Source organism: Notolepis coatsorum (genome assembly GCF_963971535.1).
Source record: "Notolepis coatsorum genome assembly, chromosome: 12".
NCBI lineage: Eukaryota > Metazoa > Chordata > Actinopteri > Aulopiformes > Paralepididae > Notolepis > Notolepis coatsorum.
In genome coordinates this window covers 32,505,306-32,523,827 of record NC_140176.1, presented here as the reverse complement: position 1 = coordinate 32,523,827, position 18,522 = coordinate 32,505,306, and the positions used below count along the sequence as shown (strand labels likewise).

The 18,522-nt window shown below is 39.9% G+C and overlaps 2 protein-coding genes across 2 annotated transcripts in view; one reads left to right on the top strand and one right to left on the bottom strand.

Moving 5' to 3' along the window:
• Positions 1-18,522, bottom strand: part of dok6 (docking protein 6) — a gene marked incomplete at both ends in the record, with an annotated part of 666,878 nt that overhangs the window by 168,572 nt on the left and 479,784 nt on the right. The window lies entirely within an intron of this gene.
• rttn (rotatin) overlaps positions 1-18,522 on the top strand; it is a 213,431-nt gene that overhangs the window by 144 nt on the left and 194,765 nt on the right. The window contains exons 2-7 of the mRNA XM_084326661.1: positions 1,374-1,561; positions 2,053-2,245; positions 5,385-5,483; positions 6,409-6,499; positions 6,966-7,080; positions 11,234-11,384. Coding sequence (XP_084182787.1) covers positions 1,374-1,561; positions 2,053-2,245; positions 5,385-5,483; positions 6,409-6,499; positions 6,966-7,080; positions 11,234-11,384 — 837 coding nt within the window. The remainder of the gene's footprint in view (positions 1-1,373; positions 1,562-2,052; positions 2,246-5,384; positions 5,484-6,408; positions 6,500-6,965; positions 7,081-11,233; positions 11,385-18,522) is intronic.

Genomic DNA, 18,522 nt, shown 5'->3' with positions numbered 1-18,522 from the left:
TAATTAATAACGTTGTTAACGAACATCAGCTAACTGTTAGCAAACAAATGTTACCTCCCTCCCCATCCACTTACAGTCTGCTTCTCTCTCATCAGTTCGTTTTCCTTAGCTAATGGTATACTGTAGTTTTAGCTTATCTTACGTTACAGTTATAACGTTTACATTTCACCAAAGTCTGTAGTTGATTTTAATTATTTTAAATAGTTGAATTGATTGTATGATGAATTGAAAATGGGGGACCCTGATGTAAACACGACGAAAGTCTTTCTCTGGTCTGCATCCCCTTAACAATTGTGTGGATTGAGCCGTACTGTATTGTACCCATTCAGTTAATGTTAATAAAGTTTTCAATCAATCCAATCAATTGACTTTTTCTCTTCCTATATTGTCATTGTAATTAGTATGTACTATGTGCTGTATCATTTCATTTCAAACCTTTATTTCAACTCGTAAGACACTGAGGTGTATGAAATCAATCAATCCAATCAATTGACTTTTTCTCTTCCTATATTGTCATTGTAATTAGTATGTACTATGTGCTGTATCATTTCATTTCAAACCTTTATTTCAACTCGTAAGACACTGAGGTGTATGAAATGAAAAATGAAATGAATGAAGGTTTCCCTCAATTACAGCAACGACAAGTTTACAAGAAACAGTTTATCAGCAATTTCATACATATAGACACAATCGAAAGAATAAACAATAGAAAATCAGCTAAGACAGTTACAAGTCGACACACAGTGGTCGGAGATCATACTTTTAAATGCAGCGATAGAAGGAAGAACCTGCATCAGGGCATTACAGGTGTTGGAAGCATAAAAGTAAAAAGCTTTTCCTAGTTCACAGCAAACTCTAGGAACCCTAAGAACCAACCAGTTATTTGAACTGTAGGTTCCAAGATTCCATTCCAACAGTGTTGTAACGGGGGGCGTTTTCCAATAAGGGCTTAGAGCCTTTTCATAAAGGACACAGTGTGGTGGGTATCATCTGTCACCAGTAATACATTTTAGGGCAGAATGATAGACAGAGGTTTAAGAGTTGAAGCCGTAACAAACATGCCTATAAATCACATCACTATTAGTCCAAAATTGATAAGAAAACAGCTTCAACAATCCTATTTCTACTAATCACAGGAAAGCTGGATCTATTTCTGCATTTATCTGCGTCTTTGTAAATGAGAGCTTGCGCTCAGTGATCTTTCGAGATAAAATAAAGATTGAATGAATGAACAGTAACACACAGCTCATTAACAAGACGGATATCCATCAAATACAGCAGCATTCCATATCTAATACTGAATACAACAATGGTAAGGTGACTCATCTTCAACTAACCGGCAATACTCTGCTCCATGTCTGTGACTACACAAGGGCATTCCTTGGTGGAGATCAGAGTTCGAGCACTGAAGAGCGTCAAGTCTAAACTGGACCACTCGCTCCTGTCCGTCTCTGATCTGGTGCAAGAGAGGATGCTGCTCGTGGCCCTTCTGGAATGGTTCAACTTCCCCGAGGTGCCAATGCAGGAGGAGGTCCTTGAGCTACTCGCCACACTGTCAAAGGTAGATTGATGCCCTCTACCAGGGTATCTGCGGGATATTAAATAGTCTTAAATTCACAATTTCACAACTTCACAACTTAAAAGGTATTAAAAAGTCTTACATTTCATTTGCACAGGTATTACATTTTTGGGAGGGCAGCCCGGCTGTCGGGAGATGCAATTATATAAAATATATTAAATGCTTTTGCGTTCAACGGTTACAGAGAGCTTGTATGGAACACGCAATAATAGAAATTGGCGCCCAAGTGCAGCCGCCAGTTCAGTGTCACTGTTTTTTGTTGTTGTGAAATTGGTATAAACTTTTAGCTCCAAGTGGTATTAAAAAGTAAAACATGTAACCTTTTGAAACCTTCCGATACCCTGCTATAGGCCTACACTTTCCTACAGATTAACCACGTGTCCATTTTATTAACCGCGCTGTTCTGACTGAATAATCACTGCTAACCCCCTTTTTAACGGCTGTCTGGCTCGTCTGTCCCGATGTCTCTCAAGCATCCCAGTGGCGCCCAGATGCTACGAGACGCCGGGGCGACGGAGTTCCTCTCCCAGCTGTCTGGTAACGTGGAGCCCCGGCTGCGGGCTGTCATCGACGGCACCCTCGACCAGCTGTTCCAGCTCCCGGAGCTGCTCCCCGGCGGGGCCTCTGCGGTCTACTCTGGTGAACGGCACGTCACGACTCCAACAGGTACAGGGAGTCCGTGTCGGGGCATAGTGTCATCAGGATACCAACATTTTGACTTCGATACCGATACCAGCCTAAAGTATCACGATACCGATTCTAAAACGATACCACGGGGGAAAAAAAACTCAAATCAGGAAAAGTAATGGAATATAGACCTGTTCGCTGTATATAAACATACGAGCTGCTGCACTAAAAAAGTACAACAGGGCTCTATGGAGAAACCATGGCACCCCCCTGACTAAAAGTAGTTTCAAACGAAAGCGGCTGGATGTAATTTTGCCAAGTCAGCGTTGGCTGTGAGTGTGAGTCTTTCACCGTTTGCATATCTAGCTTTGGCATGGATTTAGATCGCTAGCATGGCTAACAAATGCAAATATATTGTAGTCTGCCCTTGTTCAGACCAGGATTACATTCCTTTTGCCCCCTTGATGCACGCGCACACTGAGTCTGACGTATGCAGCGAACAGGTCTATATTATTAGATGACAGAACATGGAAAATTCTTAAATAAATTATAATAAAAATTATAATGAATATTTTAAGTACAGATTTTATTGTCCCAGTGTTTTATTCGTTTGACTCTTTTATTGTGTGCATTTATGTCTTAACGTATGTCAACCATGAGAGCTATTGGATAACTGAATTTCCCGAAGGGGATCAATAAAGTATATCTATCTTTCTAGAATAGCTTTCGTTCTAATCTTTTAAAATGTATGGTGCACATTCATGACCTCTGGTGGATGAACTTGATTTTGACCCCATGACCTTTCCTCTAGTGCCATCACCAGGCCAAAATGTGACATTTTTGCATCTCGAATACCTTTCATTTGAATCTTTCCAAATTTGCTGTACACGTTCATGACCCCTAGAGGAAGAAGCCTATTGATTTTGGTGACCCCATGACCTTTCCTGTGACCCCATGACCTTTCCTCTACCGCCACCATCAGACCAAACGTTCAATATTGAAATTTGAGTATCTCCTGATCTGATTTCCACCAAACTTGACAATTTTTTATAACTATTTATTTATTTATTAATTTCTTTACAGCTTTTCCACGTACATAACATTAAAGAGACAACCACCACCACTAAACAAACATGACATACATGCATGAGAGGATGCTATTTTCATTCTTGATTAGTCCGGTCCATTCTAGTTTAAACTAAACTCTTTACTCGCCCATCAACCTTGGTTTTATAAAAAAAAGGGCTGTCAGTTTATCGTGTTAATTAGATTAATTAATTACACAGCAAATTATTGCGTTATGAAAATTAACTCAAAATTAATTAAAAAAAAAATATATATATATAATATATATATATTTTTAAATATTTTTTAATCATTCATTATAAGAACGTAGACTACACATTTACAGATTTTTTTTTAATATGGTCCATTTGCATGTTCTTGATTCTAGGGACATCTAGGCCTAACAAAATGAATAGTTGGTTTCAGGTTGCCGACCGACCCTGCCGATTTAGGTGCGACCCAATATATTTTATGAGTTTAAAAAAATATATATATATCTTTTTTTTTTTTTTTTTTTTTTTTTTAAGAATAAAGTTTCATAGAAATCTTAGTCAAACATTTAGTATTATGGATATTAAACATGCTGGCAGAGTACATGCATCCATGTTGTTGTGAACATTTTAATTAAATAAAGAAATTCCCTATCCATAGTCGCCGTGGGAAAGAATAAAATAAAAAAATAAAATAAAATAAATTCCCTACCTACCCATGGCCAAACTGACAACCAACCTGAAACCAACTATTAATTTTGTTAGGCCCTATGGATCTCAGGGAATGTATTCCCAGTGTCAGAAATACTGTCTGTTACTAGGCTTGAGTAAATTGTAATGAACCAAATGAGAATATCAATAAATTTTTTTTTATCTTTGACTGAATAACACCATGCTAAAATGGACCAGACCTGAAAAATCTTTTGAAATATGATTATAGAATATAGAATATCAGGCCTAAAATGGTTATGCGATTAAAATGCGATTAATTAGATTAATTAATTACAAATCCTGTAATTAATTAGATAAATGTTTTTAATCGCCTGACAGCACTAAAAAAAAGCGGAAGCGCTTTGCGACGGATCAAAATTAGATTAGATTCAAATGTATAGCACACTATAGCTATAGTGGAATAGACTGTATTAATATTCCATATTTATACCGTCTTGTTTCGCGCTCCTGGCCACCTGCCTCAGCGCACACACCGTAGAGCTGGGCGATATGGCCACAAATGGTACCACGATAATTCTTTTTTAAATTCATATCATTCGATATAGATACTTATCGATATTTTTATTATTACAAAAATAATTAACTTTTTTTAAATTATTATTTAAACAACAAATGTTTTGTTTATTTTGCAGCAATTCTTTGTCGTTGCTGCTATCTTTAGTGTTACAGCCCCTCACACTCCAGTTCTCAGGCTGCAGCTGGTTTGAAAGCGAAAGTACCAAAAAGAAGTGGCTGTGGCTCCAGGGGAGTTGAACAGTTCTGGCTCTGCTAGTTTATTTTCTATCTTTTGGCACTTTTTTGGTGGACAAACCAGATTAGCTCTGCTAGCACACATAGCCTACTGTGTACAGACGGTTTCAAACTATTTTAAATTAGAAAGCAAACAAAATAAATGCACAAGAGAAAAATAAATCTCAATTTGGTCAGTATTGTCATTTGGACAAGCAAAGCCATTACTTTAAGTTGCAGGCAAGAAAGACAAGTCTATCCACTGTCTCTGGTTTTAAAGCTGCCCTGTTGCAGGTCACAATACAAATATTATTTTTTAATCTATATTATTTTTATTATCGATTATTAAAATATATCGCGATAATTATCTTTATCGCCCAGCCCTACGGTACGTGTCTAGTTTGCACATAATAAAGAGAGATCAAACGTTGTGCAGGAGCTGCTAGAAGCCAGAAAATAGTTATCATGAAGACGAATCTTTCTTTGTGTTTAGCGCTAATGTAGTTTATATTGATAGTATACTTTATGTGATGTATCATGTTCACAATGTAGAATGTTTTGCAGTGGATAGGCTATCTCTATACTACTATACGTTTTAAACCCATTTGAAAATTGTATGCAGTGCATAATCGTTAATAACAAATGGGGCATTTGCATTCTAGTGCCTCCAGTTGTACCGTCTGAAGAATGCTCTCCTACAACGGGCTATTTTCAGAAGAGCAAGCCAAGCCATACAGATGTGCCACCTCAGAGGATAGCAGGTACATTGAATAGATTGATCCAGAGTTATCAAGTCAAGTCAAGTGTTCCTTTATTAATCCCCTTGGGGAAATTCAAGTGTCATAGCAGCATGGCAACATTTCTTTTTTCTTTTTGACGATTCCATACCCAAAGTAATTTGCGATTAGCTTTATACTTATAGCACATGCACAAGTCTGGTCTTTTTTGAAAGGTAACATTCTGAAGCGTCTTACACAATAAAAAATCACTTTGAGTTAACACATTGAAGTAAAAGTTTTGTGTACTCACATTTCTTTTTACTGGTTGCCAGATGCCTGTTTTTAAGTTCCAGCTGAGAGGTAGCAGCTGGAAAACATAATGGTTCCATAGCCTGAAGTCTTATGTAGTACAGGTCCCAAGTTTATAAAAATCCCACGGAAACTGTATGTTTTACAAAGGTTTGTGTAATGTGTGTACTAGTAAAAATTCAGCATGATTATCCCAAAATCCGCTCCTTGTCTACAACAATGGTCAATTATTCTCACCATCAGCGGTGACTGGTCAGTTGTGTGGCCAAAATATCATATCACCATATCTTTCTCATTTTCTACAGTATAATGGTATTTGACAGTATTTAGTTATCTAGTATAATTCACAATGTGATTTGACATATTCTTTGTCAACATCTTGAAAATTGTCTATTTTAAATGTAGACATATACAGTGTGTGTGTGTATATATATATATATATATATATATATATATATATATATATATATATTCTTTTACAATATGTACATATCTTGGATGACGGTATATTAAAAATCCCTACTGTTGCATGGATCCATGTTGGTTAACATTCTGTATACCTCCCAGCCCTAGTTCAACATTTGTTAAAAAAGCCATATACAAATTATTCTAATAACTGTACTATTGTTTTCTTCTACTGTACGCTGATGATCTGCAGTGCGTGACTCTGTGAGATGTCTCAAGTTCTCTACATTTCCCTGGCTGGCTCTGACGACCACAGACAGACACATACTTTTATCTAATGAGAGGTGGGTGACGTCACACAAAATCTACACGCTAGTCCTCTGGTACTTTAAAAACACACTTCTTTAATCAATATCTAAAAAATCTTCTTTTACTATTATGCACTTTGCTACTAAGGAATGCCTATATTAGTACCTATTATGCTAATATGTCTATACTACTATCTACTATGTATTATACTACTATACCTACATTATTACCTACTATGCTAATATGTCTATACTACTATGCACTCAATACTGTAGCACTCAAGTTCAACACTGTAGTGTTAGATGAACAATCTTACCCTTAGCTGCCAGAGTTGTACCCTTCCTGCTGACTTGTTGTACAGAACTTGTAAGTCGCTTTGGATAAAAGCATTCAGCTAAATGACTAAATGTAAATGTACTTTCTCTGAGGCTTTGGTGAGTTCCGTGCGAGTCTGTGCCGGGATTTTGACCTAATCACGTGAACTCCTCTCATTTGAAACAGTTCTCTGAGGAGCAACAACCCCAATCTAGTCCGAACGACGTGTGAGCTTCTGCGTGACGTCATCATGCAGGACTTCCCGGCTGAGATCTTCCTCCAGCGGCCCAGTATCGTGCAGGTACAGCTATACACGCTATAATTACTATCCTCAAACTAAATCCTCAATTTGAATAAAGTGATTAATCTGATTAAATTAGTATTTTTTTAATTAAATCAACTTTCCAGCCCCAGACCCAGCCCAACTAAATCAATTAAATCAACTGTCTTTAATGAATATAACTCATCAGTTTCTTTTAATACTATAATATTAGTGTATCCTAATCTTTATCTGCAACTGTGAAGAAAAACCCCATTGGTTTAAACAGAATTAATAGAAACAAATATAAAAAAAAATAATACATTTTTTATTTGTATTTTATAAAAAATAAAGAATTCAAATGTTGATTTAGAATTCGAATGCCAGGGCGGCTAAGTGGCGCAGTGGGCAAGGCGCTCGCCACTAACGCAGGAGATGCTGGGTTCGAGCCCAGCTCTCGGCGTTGCTTCCGGCTTGGCTGGTCGTTCATATTAATACAATTGGCAGTATTAGGGGGTGGGAAAGCCGATGGGTGGGGATCGGACGTTGTGGACAGCGACTCCTACAGGTCGGTTGGTGCGCCTGTACAGCAGAATCAGGAAGTAACGGGGGCAGCGTGAGCCTCCCACGCGTTACTCCTCGCCACTGAGAGATCGCGCTGTGCAGGTGAAAAGATGCGACGGCTGCCTCCTCGTGTACCGGAGGGGACACGTGATGCAAGGCTTCGTCCACATTGCAGCCGACCAGTGGGAGGCATGGTCTAACAACGTTCGAGACAGGGAAGGGTAGAATTGGATAATACGAAATTGGGATGGGAGAAAAATATAAAATGGGGAGAAAAAGTAGATACAAAAAAAAAAAAATTCGAATGCCAACGTAACGAACGAACGTTTGGGCTCAGCCCTAATACACGCACACACACACACACACACCTCAGTGCCTCTGTGCCCGTTTTCTTAGGCAGTTAGCCTCGCTGGTATGGAAACCTTTGGAAAGAATTATACATAGAGTTGTACTGTACTGTACCCATTCTGCAATCTGTTAATTAAAGTTTTCAATCAATCAATCAATCAATCAATCAATCAGCCCACACGCTGGTTTACAGAATTCGAGGAATTGAAAGGACTTGCTGTTCAGGGACATCATTACCGACAAAAGGGCAGGGAATCTGAACTTCCAACAAATTGCTCCTCTGGTAATTAGATTCCAGGTGACCTTTTATTTATTGAGCTTAAGCTCATCTCAAGCCCCGCCCTGCTTTCCTCCAATCGCAACCGTCGCTTCCCAAAGGTTGTCCAATTGGAGGAAAAGAGGGTGGGGTTTGAGATGGGTTAATTACGACTGCTCCATTTCAGACCCTCTCTTGTACACAATCACATGGGCTGGATTCTTCCAGCTTCACTTGACCGTTGCCCTTTATGTAAACAATCGATTTTAATTGAGCCACGAGATACAAACTAGACACACATGTACCATGGAATCCTATCAGCGTATTCTTGATTCGGTTAAAGGGGATTACCACCCATCTTTTTAGATTAGATTCATATTTATTGTCATTATACAGCACAAGTACAGTACAACGCTGTCGGTGTGTGAATGTGTGAGTGAATGGGTTGTACATGTGAGGCATAAGTTGTAAAGCGCATTGAATAAAAGCTGTTATATGAATTCAGTCCATTTAGATTAGATTAGATTCTAATGTATTGTCATCATACAGCACACTCTAACATGAGCCATATTGTAGCTTTATATTCACTTCATCAACAGCAGTGCAGGGCAACGAAAATAAGTTTGGCATCCAACCAGACTGCAAATATAACAGTAAAGTGCAATAGTAATACAATGTACAGGTGATTTAACTGGGTATAATGTATATCAATTAATACTACTTAGTATAGTGCTCATCAGATGTATTTACAGAGTTGTAGTATTAATATGTACAGTGATACAGGTATAAAGACATTATGGTAGTGACTAGTGAGTCATACTGACCAGCAGTGTAACTAGTAAGAGTACTGTAGGTAAGGGATATGTACAGATAATATAGATATAGTATCTACAGATATGTAAAAAGGATTATATGCAGGTATGTACAGACGGATGTGGATAAATGTGTATATACGTACAGTAAGAATGAATATATCTATGTGGTATATACAGCATTATTGTACATGCTATCATACAGTTATATGGGTTATATGCAAATTGTATATAGAAGAATTATATGCAAGTATATTCATATATATATTTAATATAATATATAATTAATATATACAGCACTATAGTGCATGCTATCATACAGAGTTATATGGGTAGACTAGACTATGGTATGAGGTAGGTAGTTATTGTATAGTGATTATTATGATTACTGTTGTGAAGGATCAGATTAAACCGAATATATATATTTATTTATATATATATATTTAAATAGTATTTGTATATCGTTTGATATCCCCTGTATATTCCTTGTACAATATGCACTGAATATCCCTTTAGTCTACTAAACAGCCCATAATAGTTTCATTCTACCATTGGACGAGAACCTGGCGCCAGCAGCCATACCCCTAGGTTCAAGTTCAATCGTGCCGCCCAACATGTCGTGGCAAGCCCGGTTCCGCGTAGGAATACGTCTGGCGAAATACGAATGGTACTATTTGTTCACAGCGCATATATATATGGCGCAAGTAAAGTAGAACTTTCTTTTAGTCCATTAGTTCTTTACCCTCCAACCGAGTAACAGACGCGAAGCCTCACCCACGACGCACGTGTGGTGCAGTAAGGCCTACTTGGCCTCAGAATAGGCATTGAGATATCGTGTGGATTAATAGTTGAATTGTCATAGTTTGGCACTATACCGTCGAGTTGGACGTATTCTATTAAGCTAATAATAGTCTATTTATGTATGGTGCATCGTTCGGTTAGAGTTATAAAGTTATCAGTACCCCCATCGTTCCTGACGTTATCTGGAGTCTTAACCAGGCTGGGCAGACCACTAGTGGTGCTTGCATCCGAGGAGCTCTGGGCCAGGGCGACTGGACCTGTACATTGGATTACTCTACCCGGACGACGGCGAGCCTTCCACGGCTTGGATTATGCTTTGGGTGCTTTGATTATTCCATGGATAACGGCCAACACTGCGGAGTGTTGGAACTACCCCCCGGAGAGGAGTCCAGGTGAGACGGCGCTCTACACCAGTGAGGTCGCCTCACGTCTCTCCGTTGTGGACCGGCAGCTACCGTCCACCAGAGGGTCCAGCTGTATTCGTCTGCGGACCGAGGTTCTGTGGGCACCGTGTTCAAGACTTTGAATTCTCCCAAGAAATCGTCGGCCAGATGGGATACCGCCAGCGGCTTCTCTAACCCCCCCCTCCTACTGTCTTACAACCAGCGGGACCCCCCGCCCCCCTTAGTGTATCCAGCTATAATCATTTAAGTACCATCGCTATAGTTTCCTAAAGAACCGGGTTGTATACTTACTCCCTGCGTAACCAGAGATTGGACATTCAATGTTGATTTACCTACGAATACTCATTTGCCATACAAGTGCATTTCAAATCATAAGTGTAAACAAGTGAACGTTGTATATACCTTTTTCTATATTAAATATTCGATTTGTACATTTGTGTGGACTTCGTTTCATCAGGTGGGAAAGTGTTCATCATATTTATATCATGTACTGGATGGCCAGAAGTTAAAGTACAAGAGGTAGTGGTTTAATAATACCATACTTAACAATACAGTCAGGGAATTGTACCCCTCAGTTACAATTACTATGATTACAGTGTAGGGCAGCTGTAGACAGTGAATGTGGGACAGTGATTAGCTCTGTTGCCTCGCAGCAGGGAAGTCCTGGGTTCAACTCCCAGCAGGGGACCTTTCTGTGTGGAGTTTGCATGTTTGCGTGGGTTTCCTCCGGGTACTCTGGTTTCCTCCCACACGCACGCTAGGTTTCCTGCCGTTGTCCTTGACCAAGGTACTGGCACTACAAATGGAGTTGTTCCCCTGGCGCTGCACCGTGTGGCTGAACCACCGCTCCTAAAATAGTTAGGAGGACGGGACAAATGCAGAGGACGAATGTTCCCACGGAGACTAATAATGTTTCAACTTAACTTTATTACGAAAACCAATGGTTTTTAATCTCGGATAAACCTGTTTACATCTTTTAATTACGACGTAATTTCTCTCCGTCTCTGTAGAACCTCTTATCTCTGCTCAGGCTGAGTTCCAGTGAGAGTGAGGTGGGGCACCTCAGGCTGCATGCTCTGGCCTGCCTGCGGCAGCTCTGTGTGGGACTGAGGAGCAGACTGCGCTTCCACCGAGACCCCGGCTTCTACTGCGCCAAGCAAGGTAGCGGAGTGCTGCTCTTAGCCTGAAGGACACATGTCCATCTTTCTACAAGCAAGGTAGTGGAGTGCTGCTCTTAGCCTGAAGGACACATGTCCATCTTTCTACAAGCAAGGTAGCGGAGTGCTGCTCTTAGCCTGAAGGACACATCATGTCCATCTTTTTACAAGCAAGGTAGCGGAGTGCTGCTCTTAGCCTGAAGGACACATGTCCATCTTTCTACAAGCAAGGTAGTGGAGTGATGCTCTTAGCCTGAAGGACACATGTCCATCTTTCTACAAGCAAGGTAGTGGAGTGATGCTCTTAGCCTGAAGGACACATGTCCATCTTTCTACAAGCAAGGTAGTGGAGTGATGCTCTTAGCCTGAAGGACACATGTCCATCTTTCTACAAGCAAGGTAGCGGAGTGCTGCTCTTAGCCTGAAGGACACATGTCCATCTTTTTACAAGCAAAGTAGTGCTGCTTTTAGCCTGAAGCCCCCCGTCCAGGAGGCAAAACATTTTGTAAAAAAGAAAGCCATTTTTGCTGTAATTTCCTGCAACTTAAAAACATAATTAAACATAAATAAAATAGCAAACTTAAGTAAGTTCCAAATAAGTTATTCATTTTAAGTACAGTGCATAAGGTTGCACAATAGTTTCACTTTGAACATAAAAGCGCACACACGCACACGCACGCACACACCTACACACACAGACACACGTATTGGACAGTGATACGTCTGTTTCTAAGCTGGCCCTAAGCTTTTACTGCAAAAACAAAGGGTGTCTTAAAAACTCTTACATTTAATAATCAGAATTGTAGCACTTAAATGGTCTTAAATATCATTTTGAAATCTATTTTATTCAGGAAGTTACTTCTATTGTTGCGATTACTTCTCTGTATCTCGTTTACATGTGTTTGGGGGAAACGTCCAGCCTGCATCGTAAGCAGTATGGCAATAACCAGTTCCCCCCCAACAATCCATATGGAATTACTTCTTTCTTTTTGTATCCACTTTTTCTTCTCCTTTTTCTGTTTTTCTTCCATCCCAATTTAGTCGTGCCAATTCCCCCCTCCCCTGTCTTGATCATTGCTCGCATGTGCCCCCGACTGGTCGGTCGTAGGGAGGGTTGAAGAATCTATCGCATGTCCCCTCCGATACATGCGGAGTCAGCCAGCCACTTCTTTTCACCTGCCAGCGCGGAGGTTGGTGAGGTGTAATGTGTGGGAGGCTCACACTACCCTCGACATCTCCTGTCCTTGCTGTGCAGGCGCCCTGACCGACCTGTAGGAGTCGCTGTTTACAACGACCAGATTACCACCCATCGACTCCCCTCCCGCTGACTCTGCCAATTGAGTCAGTATGACGGCCGGCCCAAGCCGGAGGCAACGCTGACAGCCGGATTCGATACCGGTGTCTCGCACGTTGGTGACGAGCGCTTAGACCGCTGCGCCACCCAGCCGCCTGGAATGACTTCTTTCATAGTAATCTTCCTTAATACCTTTTTGCCAGTATAGCCGTTAAATAGGTATTCAATTATATTCAAAGTGGTATTAACCCTTTCACTACCACACTACATAAGGTTAACCTTTCACTACCACCACACTACAGAAGGTTATCTTTCACTACCACCACACTACACTATACCTTTCACTACCACACTACAGAAGGTTAACCCTTTATCTACCACATTATAGAAGGTTAACCCCTTAAGCCCGAGCGGTACGAGATTGATATCACGCTATAAATCAATCAATACAGAACGTATGAATTAATGTTGCGTTTTTCAAATGTAGCCAAGAGTAAAGACCCTAACCCTATCAAAACAGCAGTCAAAGTGTATATTTTCAGCACTGTTTGTTTACCAATGATTTTAACTCATTCAGCGCCATACCCGAGTAAAGTCGGGTTATCTCGCCAACCGTTGAGCACCAGAAACCCGAGTATACTTGGGTTTTGATCCTTTGATATTTTCCTTTGATCCCCGTTCTATACGGTCAGCCGGAGCCCTCTAGGTGTCTCTGATTCATCTGCCTACGTAGGAATTGCAATGACGATCGGATCTCACCAGGTGGCAGTATCGCCTACCTTTTTAACTCTGTCATATCTCGCGATCTATGGAAAAAGACTGGATTATTTTGGAAATGGGGCGATGTTTAGCGTGTAGCGTGTCTCCATAGCTATAATACAGAACACACGATGGGTCTGCAAACATCGCTAAAATGGTCAATAACGCTGACACCAGCGGCTAGCCAATACAGATGGGGAAAGTCGTGGCAGTCAAAGAGTTGTGTGTAAGTGTTATTAGCGAAATATGGGTGTATAAATATTTCGGCACATCACGACAGAAACCGGATGAATTAGATGCGAGGAAATTATGAGAGGAGACCCAGGGCTTTCTATGGGCTTTCGAATTTCATAAAACTACACTTACACTACCTCACGCCAGCCCCTGTCAATCATCTGACTTCCAACGTGAAGATTTTTCTTTTTATGATCCGGAAAATAACCGTTATTTTTGGGATCATATCTCACGGGTGGAACAAACCTGAACGTTATTGCCATAAAATAGAACGTAGTTAGTTTCTTTACCTTTCTGTGAACGTCTAGCAAAAAAACGCATCCTAATCTGATGAAAAATGGCGGAGAAATGTACATTATAAAAAAGTAACACTACTCACAGTAGATTTCATTCACGGTTTTTGCTGCCCTGTCAGGGGTGCCTGGTGGTAGGGCTGGGCGATATGGCCAAAAATGATATCGCGATAACGATATGATAATGTTATCATATCACTCGATATAGATAATTATCGAAATTGTTATAAGTCTAAAATATCTTTTTAATTTTATTTTAATTTAAAAAAAAATTAAACAACAGATGTATGTTTATTTTGCAGCAATTCTTTGTCGTTGCCGCCATCTTTAGTGTTACAGCCCCTCACACTCCAGTTCTCAGGCTGCAGCTGGTTTGAAAGCGAAAGTAAACAAGCTTCTCTGCTGGCTGTGGCTCCAGGGGAGTTGAACAGTTCTGGCTCTGCTAGTTTCTTTTCTATCTTTTGGCGCTTTTTTGGTGGACAAACCACAGCACATGTGCACCGTGACTCGTGACTGGAGACTAGCTCTGCTAGCACACATAGCCTACTGTGTACAGACGGTTTCAAACTGTATTTTAAATTAGAAAGCAAACAAAATAAATGGACAAGAGAAAAATAAATCTCAATATGGTCAGTATTGTCATTTGGACAAGCAAAGCCATTACTTTAAGTTGCAGGCAAGAAAGACAAGTCTGTCCACTGTCTCTGGTTTTAAAACTGCCCTGTTGCAGGTCACAAAAGAATTTAGATATTTTTTTCTATATACATTTTTTCCGATATCGATTATTCAAATATATCGCGATAATTATCGTTATCGTTTTATCGCCCAGCCCTACCTGGTGGTACTAAATCCAGATTGAAAGGGGAGATTTGGACTGATCCATAGATGTGTGACTTGGCCATAACAAGGTAATTTATAGGCCTGATATTCTATATTCATATTTCAAATTGCATGTGTCCGGATGGCAAAATTCAGTACTATACAAAACCCCCTGTAAATCATCTGCCCTTTATTCATTTGGTACACGTGATCTCAAGAAGGTGCTGAATGAGCTCAGTGGCAATTTCTATTTCTGGTCAATGTATGGTGTTATTCACCGTCAAAGATTGAAGTAAATAAAAGAAAATGTATATTCTCCTTTGGTTCATTACAATTTACTCAAGCCTAGTAACATACAATATTTATGACACTGGGAATACATACCCTGAGATCCATATACTGTATGTCCCTAGATACCAAGAACATACAAATGGTCCTTGTAGAAGTGAAGCAATCGTCCATTTACTTAGGTATGTATTTTTAGGTGAATTTTCTGAAAATATGGCTAGGGCTTAAGAGGTTAACCCTCTCACTACCACACGACAGAAGGTTAGCCTTTCACTACCACACTACAAAGGGTTAATGCTTTCACTACCACACTACAAAGGGTTAAAGCTTTCACTACTTATAGAAGGTTAACCATTTCACTACCACACTACAGAAGGTTAACCGTCTTGTAGTGTGGTAGTGAAGGGTTAACCTTCTGTAGTGTGTTAGTGAAATGTTAACCTTCTGTAGTGTGGTAGTGAAAGGTTAACCTTCTGTAGTGTGGTAGTGAAAGGTTAACCTTCTGTAGTGTGGTAGTGAAAGGTTAACTTTCTGTAGTGTGGTAGTGAAAGGTTAACCTTCTGTAGTGTGGTAGTGAAAGCGTCAACCCTTTGTAGTGTGGTAGTGAAAAGTGAACCGTCTGTAGTGGTAGTGAAAGGTTAACCTTCTGTAGTGTGGTAGTGAAAGGTTAACCTTCTGTAGTGTGGTAGTGAAAGGGTTAATCTTCTGTAGTGTGGTAGTGAAAGGGTTAACCTTCTGTGGTGTGGTAGTGAAAGGGTTAAAAATATCTTAAAAAGTCTTGAATTTAACTTGGAACCTGCAGGAACCTTGTTGTGCCTATTTGCATGTGTGTGTATATACACGCTCCATCGTTTCATGACTCCTTTGAACTCATTTCTGATAGCATCACACGCCGGGCACTAATTCGGGCCGTGACACATCATCATGTTCCGTCTGGCCTATTGTGAGTCTCAGCCAGCCCTACCTGCTGTAGATCACCTAAATGAAATGTCAAGTATCCACGCTCCTAATATCGTCACGCTAGAATTCCTTCCCTAACATAATGCTTCTAAATGAGTTCCCACAGTGTCCTATCCCACGCATGAATGCTTTCTGAACGCTGATAGCCTGATGTTTCCCCCACGTAAAGGTTGTTTGCTGTGTGTTCTCGTGGAGAAGCCTCTGAACATCCCTGCCTGGGAGGAACCTTTATTACCGCGTGAGCCGTTCAAATGCCAGGGAAAAATGATCCTGATCGTATTCCAGGGTTTACCTTGAAAAGAAGCTGAGGATTTATCGCCAGGGCTGGGCAGACTGATTCTGATTCCTAAAGTTTATCTCTGTCATTTTCAACGTATACAAGTCGAATACACATATAAATAAATCATAAATTTGTAATGAATGAATGGATGATTTTATTTCTGTCTTTTTTTTTTTTTTTTTTTTTTACAAAAAATTAAATGACCGAAAAGGTGTAGGCTGAAGCCGAGGCTTATAATTGCCTACCTTTTTACATTACAACACACTATTTACACAAAAAAAAATTATTTAGTATATCATTTAGCAAAGATTACAAACGTTTCATAGTTTTATGTACAAAACGTATATACAAATTTATTTATGTTTTATTTCTTTTTTAAATACTTTTTCTTTTTTTATATATATATGTTTTTCTTTTTTCTTTTTCCCTTTGTCACTATTTGAACACAGCTATGTTATAGATGAAATATAACTAGGATAATAATGAGGTTTTATATTTCACCTTATATTTGAATAATTTCTTAAAAGTATGTAGCGAACTACACATTTTTACTTCTTTGTCAAAGCTATTCCAAAATGTTGCCCCTTTACGATATACATTGACTTTTTATATTTGTCCTTGCCTTTGCGATATTGAATACACAACTTCCCCTAAGTCTATATCGGCTCTCTCTAGTCTGGAACAACTCCTGAATGCCACTTGGAAGTGAGTGCTTATGTGCTTTGTACATTATTATTGCAGTGCTAAGATCGACAAGATTTTCCAATTTTAAGGCATTTGATTTAATAAAGATTATACGTCATTTTGTTTTTTGAAACTGCTGAAAACTAAAAGCGTATTACACCTACCCTTTTTACATTCATTATTTTGTACAGATCCCTTTTAAATGTATACACTGTAAATATATATGTATTTTTACATATGTATATGATATATACTCAGGCATGCGTTGCTCATGGGACGACTGGTTGCACTATGTTTTAATGACGCCAAGTGCACGCACGCTCCCGCGCATGCGCATAAATATTCCCTCGCATAGCACAGACTAAAGACCGTGCCTAATTGCCTCTACGAATGGAATGTAACACATTTCTTTCACAAGTTTTGTGTGAATGTATCTGAGAACGTATTTGATCACACCTGACGACCGGCCGTATTGTTATGCAAAGTAGTACTTAGCGAGTTGGCGCATCAGTCGAGTGCAGCGCATTCTTGTGTGCACGCGCGTGCACATCCGTTGTACGACGTGTTTCAAGTTCATGCGAATTCTGCCAATCCACGGCGTACGACGTTATTGAGATCATATTTCATATTTTCGCCATGGTATTCATATTTCCCTCATGCAGCCTGGTCTGATGCTGTGTGAGCCGGCACAACTCTGCAACGCTTCAATACTGCCCCCTGGTGGATGATCAGCGAGTTGCCAAATCGGAAATGGCCGGTTGGATATCGGTGCGTCTTCTAAATCCGTCCGGCCACTCGCATATCGTCGCGGGACTCTAGCCAAACACCGTGGATATGGATCGCTGCCATAACTCAATAATCGACATGATTTGGGCGTGTATTAGTATTATACAAACCGGAAATGGATCTACTCGATCCCCATCAAATAACTGGGATATTTTTGCTCCAGTCTCATCGCCCAACGGTAAGAGGAGGCTGACGTCATTTTCAGCGTGAGTGTTTATTATTATCCATACAAACTGCTCTTATCTATATATCACCCATACTACATAAAGCATTTAACAACGATCACGGAATTATAAACGACCCCCTCCCCCCGTTCACCCGCGCATGATCAGTCATAACGTTTAGGACCATGTACAGTTGAAATTTTTCGATCTCCGATTAATTGTTAACATTGTTAGTTAATTAGTACAATTAGTACATTGCAAAACATTCCATGTTTCTGGGGCACAGAAGCTAAAAGCAGATTTTCCTAATTCAATGCAAACTCTAGGAACCTTAAGTGTAAAAGCCAATCACCAGAGTGAGTATGATGAGGTCCAGAGCTCCAATCCATCAATGAGGTGATGTAGGGTGGGAGATCACCAATAATAATTATACAGAAACAGATGCCAGTGCAAGTCACGTCTCTACCAGGAAGGACCACCCGACCTTATCATACAGGATACAGTGATGGGTATCATAACTGTCACTGGTGATAAATCTAAGGACAGAATGATATACATGAGTCCATAGGCTTTAGAGTGGA